The sequence below is a fragment of the Pteronotus mesoamericanus genome, unplaced genomic scaffold (assembly GCF_021234165.1).
Source record: "Pteronotus mesoamericanus isolate MK-2021 breed Mesoamerican mustached bat unplaced genomic scaffold, CSHL_Meso_final contig_68, whole genome shotgun sequence".
In the NCBI taxonomy this organism is placed as follows: Eukaryota; Metazoa; Chordata; class Mammalia; order Chiroptera; family Mormoopidae; genus Pteronotus; species Pteronotus mesoamericanus.
The window spans coordinates 26,661,927-26,674,693 of record NW_026555234.1 but is presented as its reverse complement, the minus strand read 5'-3'; the positions used below and the strand labels follow the sequence as shown (position 1 = coordinate 26,674,693).

General features: G+C 38.8%; 1 protein-coding gene across 1 annotated transcript in view; it reads right to left on the bottom strand.

Moving 5' to 3' along the window:
* The window catches only part of GRXCR1 (glutaredoxin and cysteine rich domain containing 1), a 94,342-nt gene that overhangs the window by 42,489 nt on the left and 39,086 nt on the right, over positions 1-12,767 (bottom strand). Inside the window, exon 2 of the mRNA XM_054582257.1 lies at positions 529-771. Coding sequence (XP_054438232.1) covers positions 529-771 — 243 coding nt within the window. The remainder of the gene's footprint in view (positions 1-528; positions 772-12,767) is intronic.

Genomic DNA, 12,767 nt, shown 5'->3' with positions numbered 1-12,767 from the left:
GCTTACTGTTAGCCTGCATTTGTGTCTCACACTGCATTACCAAAATCAAGAATGATCTTAAACAAGCAGATAAAATCCTGGCTCCAGGCTCCAGTGCTTATTGATTTCATTTCAGGACTGTCATCTTAGGTTCGTTAGGTAGGAAACTGAGCGCTGGATAATGGAGTCTAAGAGAATTCACAAATATGTATCTTCCAAATATCCCACTATTCTTGCCTGTACCAAAAAAACATTAGCTTCTGTACCACATGTTAAACTTCATAACACAAAACTCATGTCCACTGAATATTTTTAAAACGTGTCCTATTCAAAAAGACAATTTCATGCTGATTTTATCTCATCATGCTTCTGTGGGGACGAACACTGTTGCAATACATTGTTTTGGGATAGAAATAAGTGTTTCAGTCCCTTTGGTTTGAACTCCAAAAATAGCAAGTGTCCTGGTAGTTATGTTGCAAGTTACCTTGTCATAGGTCTACTGATTTCTATCACTTCTGTAGGGTTCAACAAAAATAAGATTCTCCTTACCCCAAGATAATGGCCGTCGATGAACACGACCGGGAGGGAAGGAGCTTCGGAAACTCGTCGGCATCGTTCATCTAACTCTTTTCCATAGTCACCATTCAGAGCTATGTTTTTCTCTTCAAATTTTACACGATGGTTTTGGAAGATCTTTCTTACCAGTTCACATCTTTCAAAGGTTGTCCGCACCACGCGAAGGCAAGTGGTATAAATCACCACACGGTCGAATTCTAGTTCAGTTGATGGTTGCTGAAGGGAAAACATTGTAGCGTAAATATGCTTGCATTTATTTTCTTATGGCTTATTTTAAGACAATTAACAAGTCTGAGCAAGTGTCATACATTAAGGGCATGCAACAAAAGTTTAATGAGTACTGATTTGTTACTTCTCAGATGTGACTACTTAAGTCAGAAGATCTGTAATTTCGATAGGGATAGCAATCTGCATAATATAAATGACATAATATAAATTTCATTGACAGTATTTTTCTGTTCACAGCGGCACATTGAATATGTCATACCTTAAAACTGATGATGTCTCACTTGGCATGCCATGTGGTGAAATAAGGAATAGTACAATTATTTTTCACATGTTTTGTACACCTTGCTCAATTACTATAGTTGCTTCTTTTTAAAACATATATTTTTATCCCCAAAGCAGCATTTATTTACCCAATGAATTCCAAAACATTTAATTTAGAAGTCTGGCATTTCAGTAATTAACCATCTTGAATGAAATGGGCTGACAGATGTGGCTGTCACTATACACAAGGACAATGACCAAAGAGTTACAAAAAAAAAACCCGTGATTCTTAAACAATCAGAACAACAACAAAAAATTACAGGTATCCAAGCTTTAGATGCATTGCATTGGAAAGAAAGTTTGTGCACATCATAATTTAAAGAGGCAAAACTAGGCACTACTGAAACCTCACATTAACAGTTTACTATAAAGCTGATGGAAAGGAGTGTTCTCTTTGCATCTGCTTCCCTTAACAGTTTTCCATTAGCGGAATATATCAGCCTCTTAAACCCAAAGTGAAATATGGAACAAAATAGTCAAGGTTACCTTGAACCGTTAAAAAATTCTTTTACTTATCAATTCTCCAAATTTCACAGCCTTTTGAGCCACCATTGCCTGGGAATAACCAGATTTAGGTCATAGGGTCATTCTGAGGCTTGAGTAGCACAGCGCATGGATGGGCATGAGCTCTGTTGAGTCCCAGGGCTCCAATGGGCAGTGAGGGGGCTCTGCCATGGAGAATGCCAGGTTGAGTGATTTGGGGGATGCATCGAGACCAACAGCAAGAGGGGCGCTGGGTCAAAGCCAGCCATGAAAAGGAAACAAAGACACGGGCACACTGCAAGAGCGGCAGGCAGTTTTCAGAACTAAGCTGCAGACCCCTTACGGTGCGAATTGTTTTTTCTGCATTTCCTGCTACATCAGAAATCAGCGACTGCGTTCCTGGGAAACCCTGCCCAGGACCGCTCACACCACACCAGGTCAGTCCTGACATCTTCAGGAAGGTTCCTTCCCCCTTATCACAGCCCTGCTTGCAGGAGACTGAACAGAAAGCAGCTATACCATGATACGAGGGCCATGTGGGTCAGCAAGGGCTACAGCTGTTGAACCACACCATGCAATTAACCACTACAACCAGCTAAGTACTAGAATCAGAAGGTAGGATACCAAGCTCTACCACTTTGTGTTCAAAGAAATCAGAACACTCTGCTAGATGCTTATGTACCAGTAGTCCTAAAAAGGTCCACAATCACAAAAATGGCAATGTAATATTTATTCTCCAACTCGCCGAAAGAGAGGACATTTTTTTTCCTGACATAAAGTTTGTTCACGTTGTAAGAATCATTTCTTCCCTCTGTAGCGTTTAAATGCTAATTTGAAAACCCAGAGGCATGAAGGGTCCAAGCAGGACTCATAAATTCTCGCCAGGTCAGGACTGAAAGAGATCTTAGTGAGAGGCAGGGAGACTGTCATATAAAAGGGAAAAACCTTTCTCAGCTTCAGGCAAGCTTCAGGCTTGCAGGCAAGTTACTCAATGTTGTCAGACATGATTATTTTAAGCGTAAGCTTGCAATATGGATAGTTACAGGAAATGTTCTGCTGCCTAAATTTGGCACCTCGTTAAAAATTGAGACCATATAGACCCACATACCTGAAGGCTGAATTTGTCCTATAGGCTGTAATACATTAACTCTGGGGTAGAAACAGCATCAGGTATAACTGGGCTCTGCCACTGGTCATCTGTGTGTCTCTTGCATGCTCATAAACTGACAAGCCTTAGTTTAATCTGTACAATGTGATAACAGCAACAGCTACCTAACAGTTTTGCTGAGAAGATAAAGTAGGGAAGACTGTGACAACAACTAGTATGGGGCTTGAAACAGTACTGTGCTAAGTACAAAAATATTGCACTCCACGTTGTGAATTTCTTTTTTAAGATTAAACACACTAACAAAAATAATTCAGTGGAAAAAATCAGAGTAATAAATGAGAAGCAAAGGAAATTATTACTGTGCTTTAGATTAAGAAGCATTGATCTCCAAAAAGAGCAACCAAATGCCCAGGAGCCTATAGCTCCTCTTCAAGTTCACGATTACGGGCAAGTCTGCAATCAGGCAATTTGCTATCAATGGTGCAGCTTTTAGAAGAGCACCAAAGTTCTTTGTTTCTGTTAATTTTGGAGTAACTATGCATTGTTCTTTGGGCTGCATTTAACCACCTTTGGTCCTACCAAAATGTTCTACTTTTTTCAATAGCTACGTGTACTTTTAAAAATATTTGATAAGATACGCATTTGCCCCATGTGTAGAAGTGGGGAAGTTGAAGATCAGACAGACCTCTCTGCTGCCACATTAACCAACTCACATAGGATTCTCTCTACTCATACAGCCAATGCTAGGTACCACTTTTGTGTGTGTCTCTTAAGAGTCCTGCTCTTAAAAAAGAGTAATAAGATATATCCCTATCAGATGAGCATGTTGGATGCAAAGGATATCTCTTAATCTACTGCTGAGGATGAGCTTTGCCTGGAATCAATGGATCTCCAAGATTGTTAGATATTAGAATAAACTGAGAGCTTTTACAAATCCCCAGCCGCACACCAATTAAACCATAAGCACCGGGGGTGGGACCTCAGAGCAAATTTACTTAAAGCTCCTGTGCCGATTCCAGTGGGGAACCAAGTTCTAGAGCTAGTTAGATACTAGTTGGAAATGCAGAATCATAGGCCTCATCCCAGAGCTACTGAATCAGAATCTGCATTTTAACAAGTGTTCTGGGAAATCTGAGTGTGCACTACATTTTGCGGAGCCCCAGTGCAACCACATTGGCAGCTTGGCTTGACAGAGAATCTGCCACTATATCCCTTTAAAATGACTGCTAGTCATTCATTCAATTGTTAGAATAATTTATTTGGCAAACATGGTGCTAGGTACTAGATACATAATGGTGATTAAACAATATAATTCCCCAACAATATAAAGTTCATTGTTTGAAGTAATAGAAAAAAGTCACACCAATAAAGAAATACAAACTGTTAAGTGTTGTTAAGAAAATGCACAAAATGTTAGGAGAAGCTATTGCAGGAACTCCTTCTCTTGTCTTTCTGATATTTGAGTTCTGATTGGAAATATAAGGAGTTAACTGAGAAATTAACTAGGTGGAGAGCATGGGGAAAAGTCTCATATGCACATGCAAAGATCTTGAAATAGGAGACGGATGGCATGTTGAGACTCTAAAAGAAGGTCTTTTGCTGAAACACAAGGCAATAGAATTATAACAGTACCAAATGATTCTGGACAGGACTATTATCATGTTGTATTTTAATGCCGCTTTAAAGATCAAAGGCCTTTAACCTAAGAGCAGCGAGAAATCCCTGAAGGTTTTTAAGGAGGGTGGGAGAGATTTATATTTTGAAAGGTGAGTAAAGCAGAGCCAGTGCAAATGGTTGCACAGGATGTGCACTGCACAAACCGAGGGAGCGCCGTTGGTGGTGGAGTCCAAATGCATTACGTCTTCAGAGCTGTATAGTCCTCACCTTGAGCAATCTTGGTCTCAGTTCCAATTGCCTTGGTCTCAGAACTGAGACTGCATACAGGGTATATTCAGGGTGGAAAGTATGGGTTCCGACTAGAATAGGCTATTAAGTAAAATGTTCTAAAAAACCTTATTGCACAATTTTTGTTTCTATCTTATGGCTTAGAAGTACATCCTCTTAAAGGTAGAGAGAGGTGTGTTGAATGATCTCGCAAGGGCTTTTCCAGTTTTTTAATATAAATTTTAAATGAGATTGTCTTTGGCCTTAAAAAAAAATCCTCTTCTACATTTGTTTCATTTTCTTTCCTTCAACAGATTTGGAAAAGCATCTGCCTGAAATCTAAAAATAGACTCTCAGTGGTTAGCTGTCCCTCTGCTCCCTTCCTGAGGGTTACCATGGGAATACCATAATGAAGGATGGAGGCATCTGAGACAGCGCTGAGAAGCATTTGGGATTTTGCAGACTGCTTGTTCTGAGGGCAGACCTAGATGTTAACGAAGTCAGGCCATTCCTTCCTTTCCATTGACTCAAAAGATGAATATTTATGCCCATTGGATATTGGAATATCGGGAGAACACTTTGTAAAGGATATGACTGTCTAACCACTATGCCATACACTGAAACCCATACAAAAAAATATTGAATGTAAACTGTAATTTCAAGCTCTTTAATAAAAAATTTTTTAAAACGATGAATCTTCAGGGTGCCCTGAGGCCTCACAACAACCTGCAGCAAACGTTGACCTGTAAGCAAGAGATGGGAACTGCTGTGAAAAAGACTGAGAGGCTCCTGAATAGCCAACATATGTCCATAGCTTGCACTAGTCACTGTGAAACGTAAGTACTTTAGTTACCCAGTCACCTTGGGACAATTCTGGAGCCCTCACTGACATTGGAACTCAGGACAAGAATTAGACCTCGCCTCACCTCATCAGAGGATCAGCGTGGAGCAGATCCACCTCCTCAGGCTGGAGCAAATCCAGTGGCTTACTTCCACTTGACCCTTTGCCTGTCCAGCCTGGCCATGGTTGAAAAAGCCTCCTGAAATAGGCCCCCTGGTCTTATCCCAATGTGTCCCTCAATCATCAAGAAATTGGGGCCTCCAGACAACTTTAGGAATTCAGGTCTTAAGCAAAAAAAAAAAAAAAAAAAAAAAAATTATAATATTTTTAATTTAACCTTTATTATATTTTTCCCATTACCATTCAGTTCTTTTATACCCTCCTTCCCACAGAAATCACCACAGTGTCGTCCATGTCCATGAGTCCTTTTTCCTTTTTGCTATATACACCCCAAAAGAATGGAATTTATTTATTAAAAATTGTGTATTTATTCTTACATGTTTAAACTTCAGTCACCTTCAAAGTACTCCTCACTTGATACAATGCACTTACCTGGACCTTTTTCCAACTGCTCAACAGTTTTTAAACTCATCAGTTTTGATGTTTTTTAGTGCTTCTGTTGTTTTTTGCTTCACCTTTTCCACATTGGCAAAATGTTTCCCTATGAGGACTTTTTTCACTCAGAGAAACAAAAAGTGGTGCATGGGGTGAGATCGGGTGAATAGGAAGTATGGGGCATAGAGGTCATGCCGTTTTTGATCAATAACTACTGAACGCTCAGTGCAGTGTGGGCAGGTGTGTTCATAAATCACCCATCATGAAACAGGCAAATGCCTTCAAAGAGCCTTCAGAAAAATTCACTGAAGCCGAATGCAGCCTCTCACAACGATGCCAGTGGGTGCACTACTACAGATGAGTTCCTAGAACACTCACCTAGCAGAGGAAGCCTGTACTGGAGGGCACCCACCCTCCAGAAGATAATTCTGGTTTTAGGGGGTCCCTCCATATATTATGGAATGCTTCTTAATATGGAACTAAAATAAATAACCTCCTGCCTATCTTGCTCTCAAATCACCTCTTGGACTCCATTCTTGCTCTTAACTAATGTGATTCAAAACCCACTTTCTCCACAGCTGGTTCCTCTCTTAGCCTATTTTCTGGATCTGCTTCCATTCTACCACTATTGCATATTCAGCTCTGAGGGTGAATAATAATCTATGCCCTATCCCCTCCTCACGCTTTACACACAAAACAAAATAAAACAGAACAAAACAACAAAAAAAAAACACCCTGGGAACTTCTCCATGGCCCTCTGTAAAGCACAGATTACTAAAATAATTATAATAACTAGTAATTAGTGTATAACTCCTGCATACTTATTTTTTATATGCAGTTCCAAGGACTGCAAAGGGGATGTTATGTTTTCAATTTCCATTGATCAAAAAAGATAAAGCTTATTATACAAATTTCACAGATAAGGAAGTTGAAGCTTCAAAATAAGGTGCTCAAAGAGCTCAGAGCCAAAAGGAGCAGAACCAGAATTTGGACCTGGGCCTGCCTCCTAAGTCCTTGCTCTTGCCATCGGAAGGAATGCTACACATCCCTCATAAGTACAACCCACCAATGGGTCAAACCGTTCTAGAAATGAGTCGTGATTGTACTACAAAGGCACTGTCCCAGGACAGTCCCCGAAATTCACACTGCTCAACTCCCCACTTCATTCTAATACCTCTGCCCGATGTCACCCTCTGACAGACCTTCCCTGAACATCCTGTGGGAAATAAGCCCTCCACTGACCTGTCTCTGTCCTTTAGAGTACATAGTATTGCTGCATATTACATTGTATATATTTATTAATTTACTGTCAACCTCCACAAATAAAACATAACCCCAATGAAGCAGGGACTTAGCTTTGTACACCGGAGCTGAGGACCCAGGGAATTACCTGGTACATCATACATGCTCACTAAACATCTTCTGGCTTCTTTTTCACACATTGGTTTGAATCTGCCTCTCAGTAACTGGATAATCTTGGACCATTTACTTAATCTCTTTATACCTGAGTTTTCTTATCTGAAAACTAGGCACACTAATGCTTACTCCATGGAGGTTTGTGGCGATTAAATGATTCCATGAATAGAAAAACGCTTGGCATGAAGCCTGATGCATCATAAACACTCAGTAAAATGGTATCTTTTTGATTGTTAATATCATTGTTATAAAATGTCACTGACACACACCAACACCAGCACTATCATCACTGTTATCATCACCAACGAGTCTCAATTTACATCATAAACCTCATAAGCTTAAATGGCAGAGGTTGATTTCATAATTATATGATGATCAAAAAATAAACCTCTTTAATGAATTAAATCATCACTTACATTTGTTTCCACGTACCATCAATTCTGAGTGAAAGCAACAGGGTGGGGTGTATGTATCAGATACCACCAAGTCCCTCCTTTCCTAAGTTCAGAAAACTTCATTTCTGGCTGGAACCAAGACAGGCACAAGCAATTCATGCAAACACATAAACGTTTTCTGTGTGTATAATTGTCTAAAATCATATAAACAAATGAATTTCAGTTATTTCCTTAGGAATTTTCTAGGTGTCCAAATCTATTACTGATTTGGCCTAGATATTAATTGAAAAGTTAATGAGCCTAATGATGCTCCATACCCCCCCAAAAATGCTGATTTAACAATACATTAGAGTCAGTGGAAATAAAGGTATCCCTATCCTCCACCCCCCTCATGGAGACCTTGGAAAAGGGTCCTAATTTTGCCAGTTTAGCATTAATGAAGCACAGGAAGATTTCACTTGAAAATCTAGGTTTTGTCTTCTCTTAAAAAAGCAGGAAATCTAACAATACTTAGAGTATTGTTGCATTCCTGCACAAAAGCAATAGCTAGAGCTTGGCAGCAGCTACCCCAGTTAGGGGCACAAGCCTCCGATGCCACATTTAACACCATTCCTTTATGCCGAGAAAAATGCCTTCATTGACATTGCCCATATTACTCCTTGAGAACTGAATTTGTGACATCACATCTAGTCTAATGCATCGGTTTACACGCTTTATATGGGAAAAAACTGAGACTCGCTTTAATGATCTGAATCAAACTTTATTCAGAATAAGCAACATGTTGCAGTGGAGGAGAACTGACCCTGAGCCATTGCTCTGGAGCTTAGCTGTCTAAACCGGGAAATCAGTTCACTTTTCCAGGACTTTCTCTTGTCTAATGTGGGGGGGGGGGGGCGGGACGGGGAGTTGTAGAATCACATGTAAACTGCACCTAAATACACATTGTAAATTGTAAAATTTTACAATCACGCCAGTTATCATCATTGCTCAAAGTCACACAGCCAGGAGAAGAGAAAGTAGGATCTAATGGAAACCACATTCCTACCAAACAAAAGTATCTCTCTTCCAATATGAATGCTTCAGTTGTTATAGAACTTGTTACAAACATTATTTATTAGCATTTGAGATTCTGCTCACCTTGGCAGATAAAAGTGATATCAAAACAAATGTCCAAATCACCATATTTAGAAGCATCCAATCCCAAAGAAAATGTACTTACTGCAGCAGTGAAAAGCCAGGCAGCAAATGAATCAAAAACATTCTGTGAATGGAGACATTGAAAAATTATTTTCCCCTCTCTTTCTATAAAAGATTCAAGTTGCAAAACCAGAAGAAATGGGACTAAAACTTTAAACAATAGCATCAGAGTAATAAATGCTTAGATAGTCCTTCCTTGACCATTTTCATAATGTCCTACATCTTTACTTTATAAAATCCTGGCGCTCTTTCTTAAAGGGAAAAGTGTTTGTTTACTTCAAGTCTTCCAAATATATATATACATATCATGAATAAAAATCAAACAATAAAAGATCGAAATCTTCTCGATTTTCTACATCGAAGAAAATGCCTGAATAATCAGCTTAATGTAGTTAATCTCTTTTAGTGGGTTTAAATGTGATAAGAACTACACAGCAGAAAGAAAGAAGGAACTCCTATCCTTCCAGATGGCAGGGATGGAACTGGAGAGTATTATATGCTAAGTGAAATAAGCCAGAGGGTGAAAGACAAATACCATATGATCTCCCCTTAAAGTAGAACCTAATCAACAAAACAAACAAGTGAGCAAGAGACTGGTCCTATGGAAATAAAGAAAAAACTGACAATAATCAGAGGGGAATGGGGAGGGAATAATAGGGGGAAGAAAGAGAATGGCCAAGTCAAGAAACATGTATAAAGGACCCATGGACAAAGGGTGGGGACAGGGGCGGGGGAGGATCACATGTGGAAGGTTGGGGGGTGGGTAGGGCAGGGGAGAGTAATGGTGGAAAAATGGAGACTACTATAATTGAACAACAATAAAATAATTTAAAAAAATGAAATGGTAAAAAAAAAGAACCTACGTTAGATGTTGAAATACCTGCATCTCATCTCAACTTGATGCTTTCATAAATGCCAGCATTATAAAGAGACATGATCTCAGTCTCTGTGGAATTCCCAGAATAGACTGAAGACTGAGAGCAACAGAACTAGTGAAAACTGAGAAGTTTCAGAAGATGGGCCTGGCCTCAGGCAAATCCCTCATTGCTTCCTCCTCCTTAGGCTTACAGGTTTAAATGTAATGTCCTTCTGACTGTAGCGATTGTCATGGTCCCAATCTCACCTAGATGTGCTCTTCTCCAGATTCAAAACACTGTATTCAGGGAAAGAAAAATTATTTTATGAGCACTGACTCCTTTAATTCTATGAGGAAAGTAGTCGCTATCATTATCTTAACTTTTCACATGAGGAAACGAAAGCACAGAGAAGTATGTGACAAGCCTAGTCAGATACCCAGCAAATAATGGAACTAGTATTTTATCCAAGTAAATGATAGAACTAACTTTTTATATGACCCTATTGGTCATGTACTGACTCTCTTTGGGTCCAGCTATACCCCATCTCATCTGATATAGAACAAAAAGTTAGAGGGATAGATTCCAAATTTCTGAATCCTCAAGTTTTATAAATATATAGGGATTTTAGATAGATCGTGTATTAGTTTCCTAAGGCTGCTGTAACAAATTGCCATACATAGTGGTTTAATAGTTTATTATCTTGTAAATCTGCTGGTTAGGAGTTCCAAATGAATTTCACTGGGCAGAAACTAAGGTGCTGGCAGGACCATGCTCCCTTTAACAGCTCAAGGAGAGGCTCCTTTACCTTATCTTTTCCAGCTTCTAGAAATTGCCTGCATTCTCTGGATAGTGTTCCCTTCCTCCACTTTCAAAATGTACTATAGCAACCTCTGCTTCCATCACCACATCTCCTCTCTGACCCCGACCTTCATGCTTCCTTTTTATAAGAACACTTGTGATCACATTTGGGCCCATCAATAATCCAGGGTAATTTTTCCATCTCAATATTCCTAATTTAATTACATCTGCACAGTCCCTTTTGCTGTAAGGTAACACTCATTCACAGGTTCCAAGAATTGGAACATACACATTTTTGGTGGAGGGAGATGACTCCATTATTCAGCCTACTATAGATAGACGGATGGATACATAGATAAATACATAGAATTTAAAGTACTGGATCTTAGGTATAGAATTAAAAGGTACACAATCTTAAACCAGAATGGAAACTTGGAGATTATCTAGCCCAACTTGAACAAACGTATGAGATGTCAAGAACACACTCAAACCTCTGATAATCAGACTAGATCTTCCTTGTTGTGTTTATCCACTTGCTTTATAAACATAAAATGAAGGTAAATTCTAGTAAAGCAAGTATGAAACACACTGTTCTTTCAAGAGCTTTGACAGAAGTGCTTGTGAGTAGGGCTTATTCTCTAAGTTGCTACTGAAGACATGAAAGTGTATTAAAAAAAGAGCAAGTGCATTAAAGAAATTTGCCTGCTCTTTATCAACCTAGTATATCCCATCTCTCTTTTCTGTCCTTTTCTGTCTCTTACCTTTCAATAGACTTTGCCTCTAATTGTCAAATAAGCCTCAGAAATTGCTCTGAAAAGCAAACACTTAGGATGACCAAATAAGAGAGGTATTTTGTGTTACATGAAATGGAAAATACATGAGAAAATGTTTGAAATTTCTGTGTAAAACCAGAGGTTCAATTTATCTGTGTGCTCTGAAAAGGAACCTAGCTAATTTTTCACTTCAGCTTCAAGGACAAGAAACAAATAACCAAAATCAAAAGCAAGGAAATGTTGCCTTCCAATTCTTCTGAAATTCCCCAGAATTAAATTGCTTTAATAAAAGCAATTAAATTGGGAGAAATGAAGTCTGCAGAAGCAGACGTAAAGAATAATGCTCAAAACCTTAAAAGTTATGTTTTTCAAACATATATGGTATTGTTCGAGAATATTGATGTGATTTTGTAAAGGAAGTTTAATATTTGATTTTGATTGCATATGCAAATCAGAAACAAATGCAAGTGTTTTTTTTTTTAAACAAGATAGATCACACTATTATCAGAAGGAAGAAAGTAAAATTAATTCTGGAAATGTTCTTTACCAGACTCTGCTTGCTTTGATGACAGAGCTCCTTACTGGAGCTGAGTGTTAGATTTTGCAGATTCAGATATTAGGAAAAGATCTAACTAAATTATTGAACTAAATAATAAGTCTCATTAAGCAGAAGATTTTGTCATGAAGGATTGCATTAGTAATACAATCAACAATGGAAATTGAAAAAAATATTCATTAATGAATTTTATGTTTGAGGCATTATGTGAGATGAATGCATTTATTGTCACTATAATCTTCACAACATATAATGCAATAGATACTATTGTTCCACTTCCACTGTCAAACTAAATGAGTCACAGAGAGATTGCAAACTTGCTCAAGGTCATGAAATACTAGAAATCTTTCTTATTGGTATATCAGGATGGTCCCCTGGCCACCTACTCTTTGGATGACCTCATCCAAAATTTCAATAGCTAATTAAAGGTTGATTAACTCAACCTTTATACATCTCCCAAGTATACATCTCCAGCTCAGATTCCACTGCAACAATCCAGGTTGGATGTCCAGCTATCTATGTAGCATTCCCACTTGAGTATACCCTCCAGACCTTAAATTCAGGATATCTGAAGCTAATCTCATCACCGTCACTAACCCTACTCAACCAATTCCTTCAAATCTGGGAACTGTCCTGAACCTTCCAGAGCTTTCCCTCACGACTTCCCATGTTCCATCCATCGAGTAGTCCTAGCAATTATTTTTTTATGTTTCAAACCTGCCTCCTTCCCTCTGTCCCCACTCCTACCACTTTAACTCAGGTCCCCACAATTTCTCACCCAGTTTACAAAAATAGCTTCT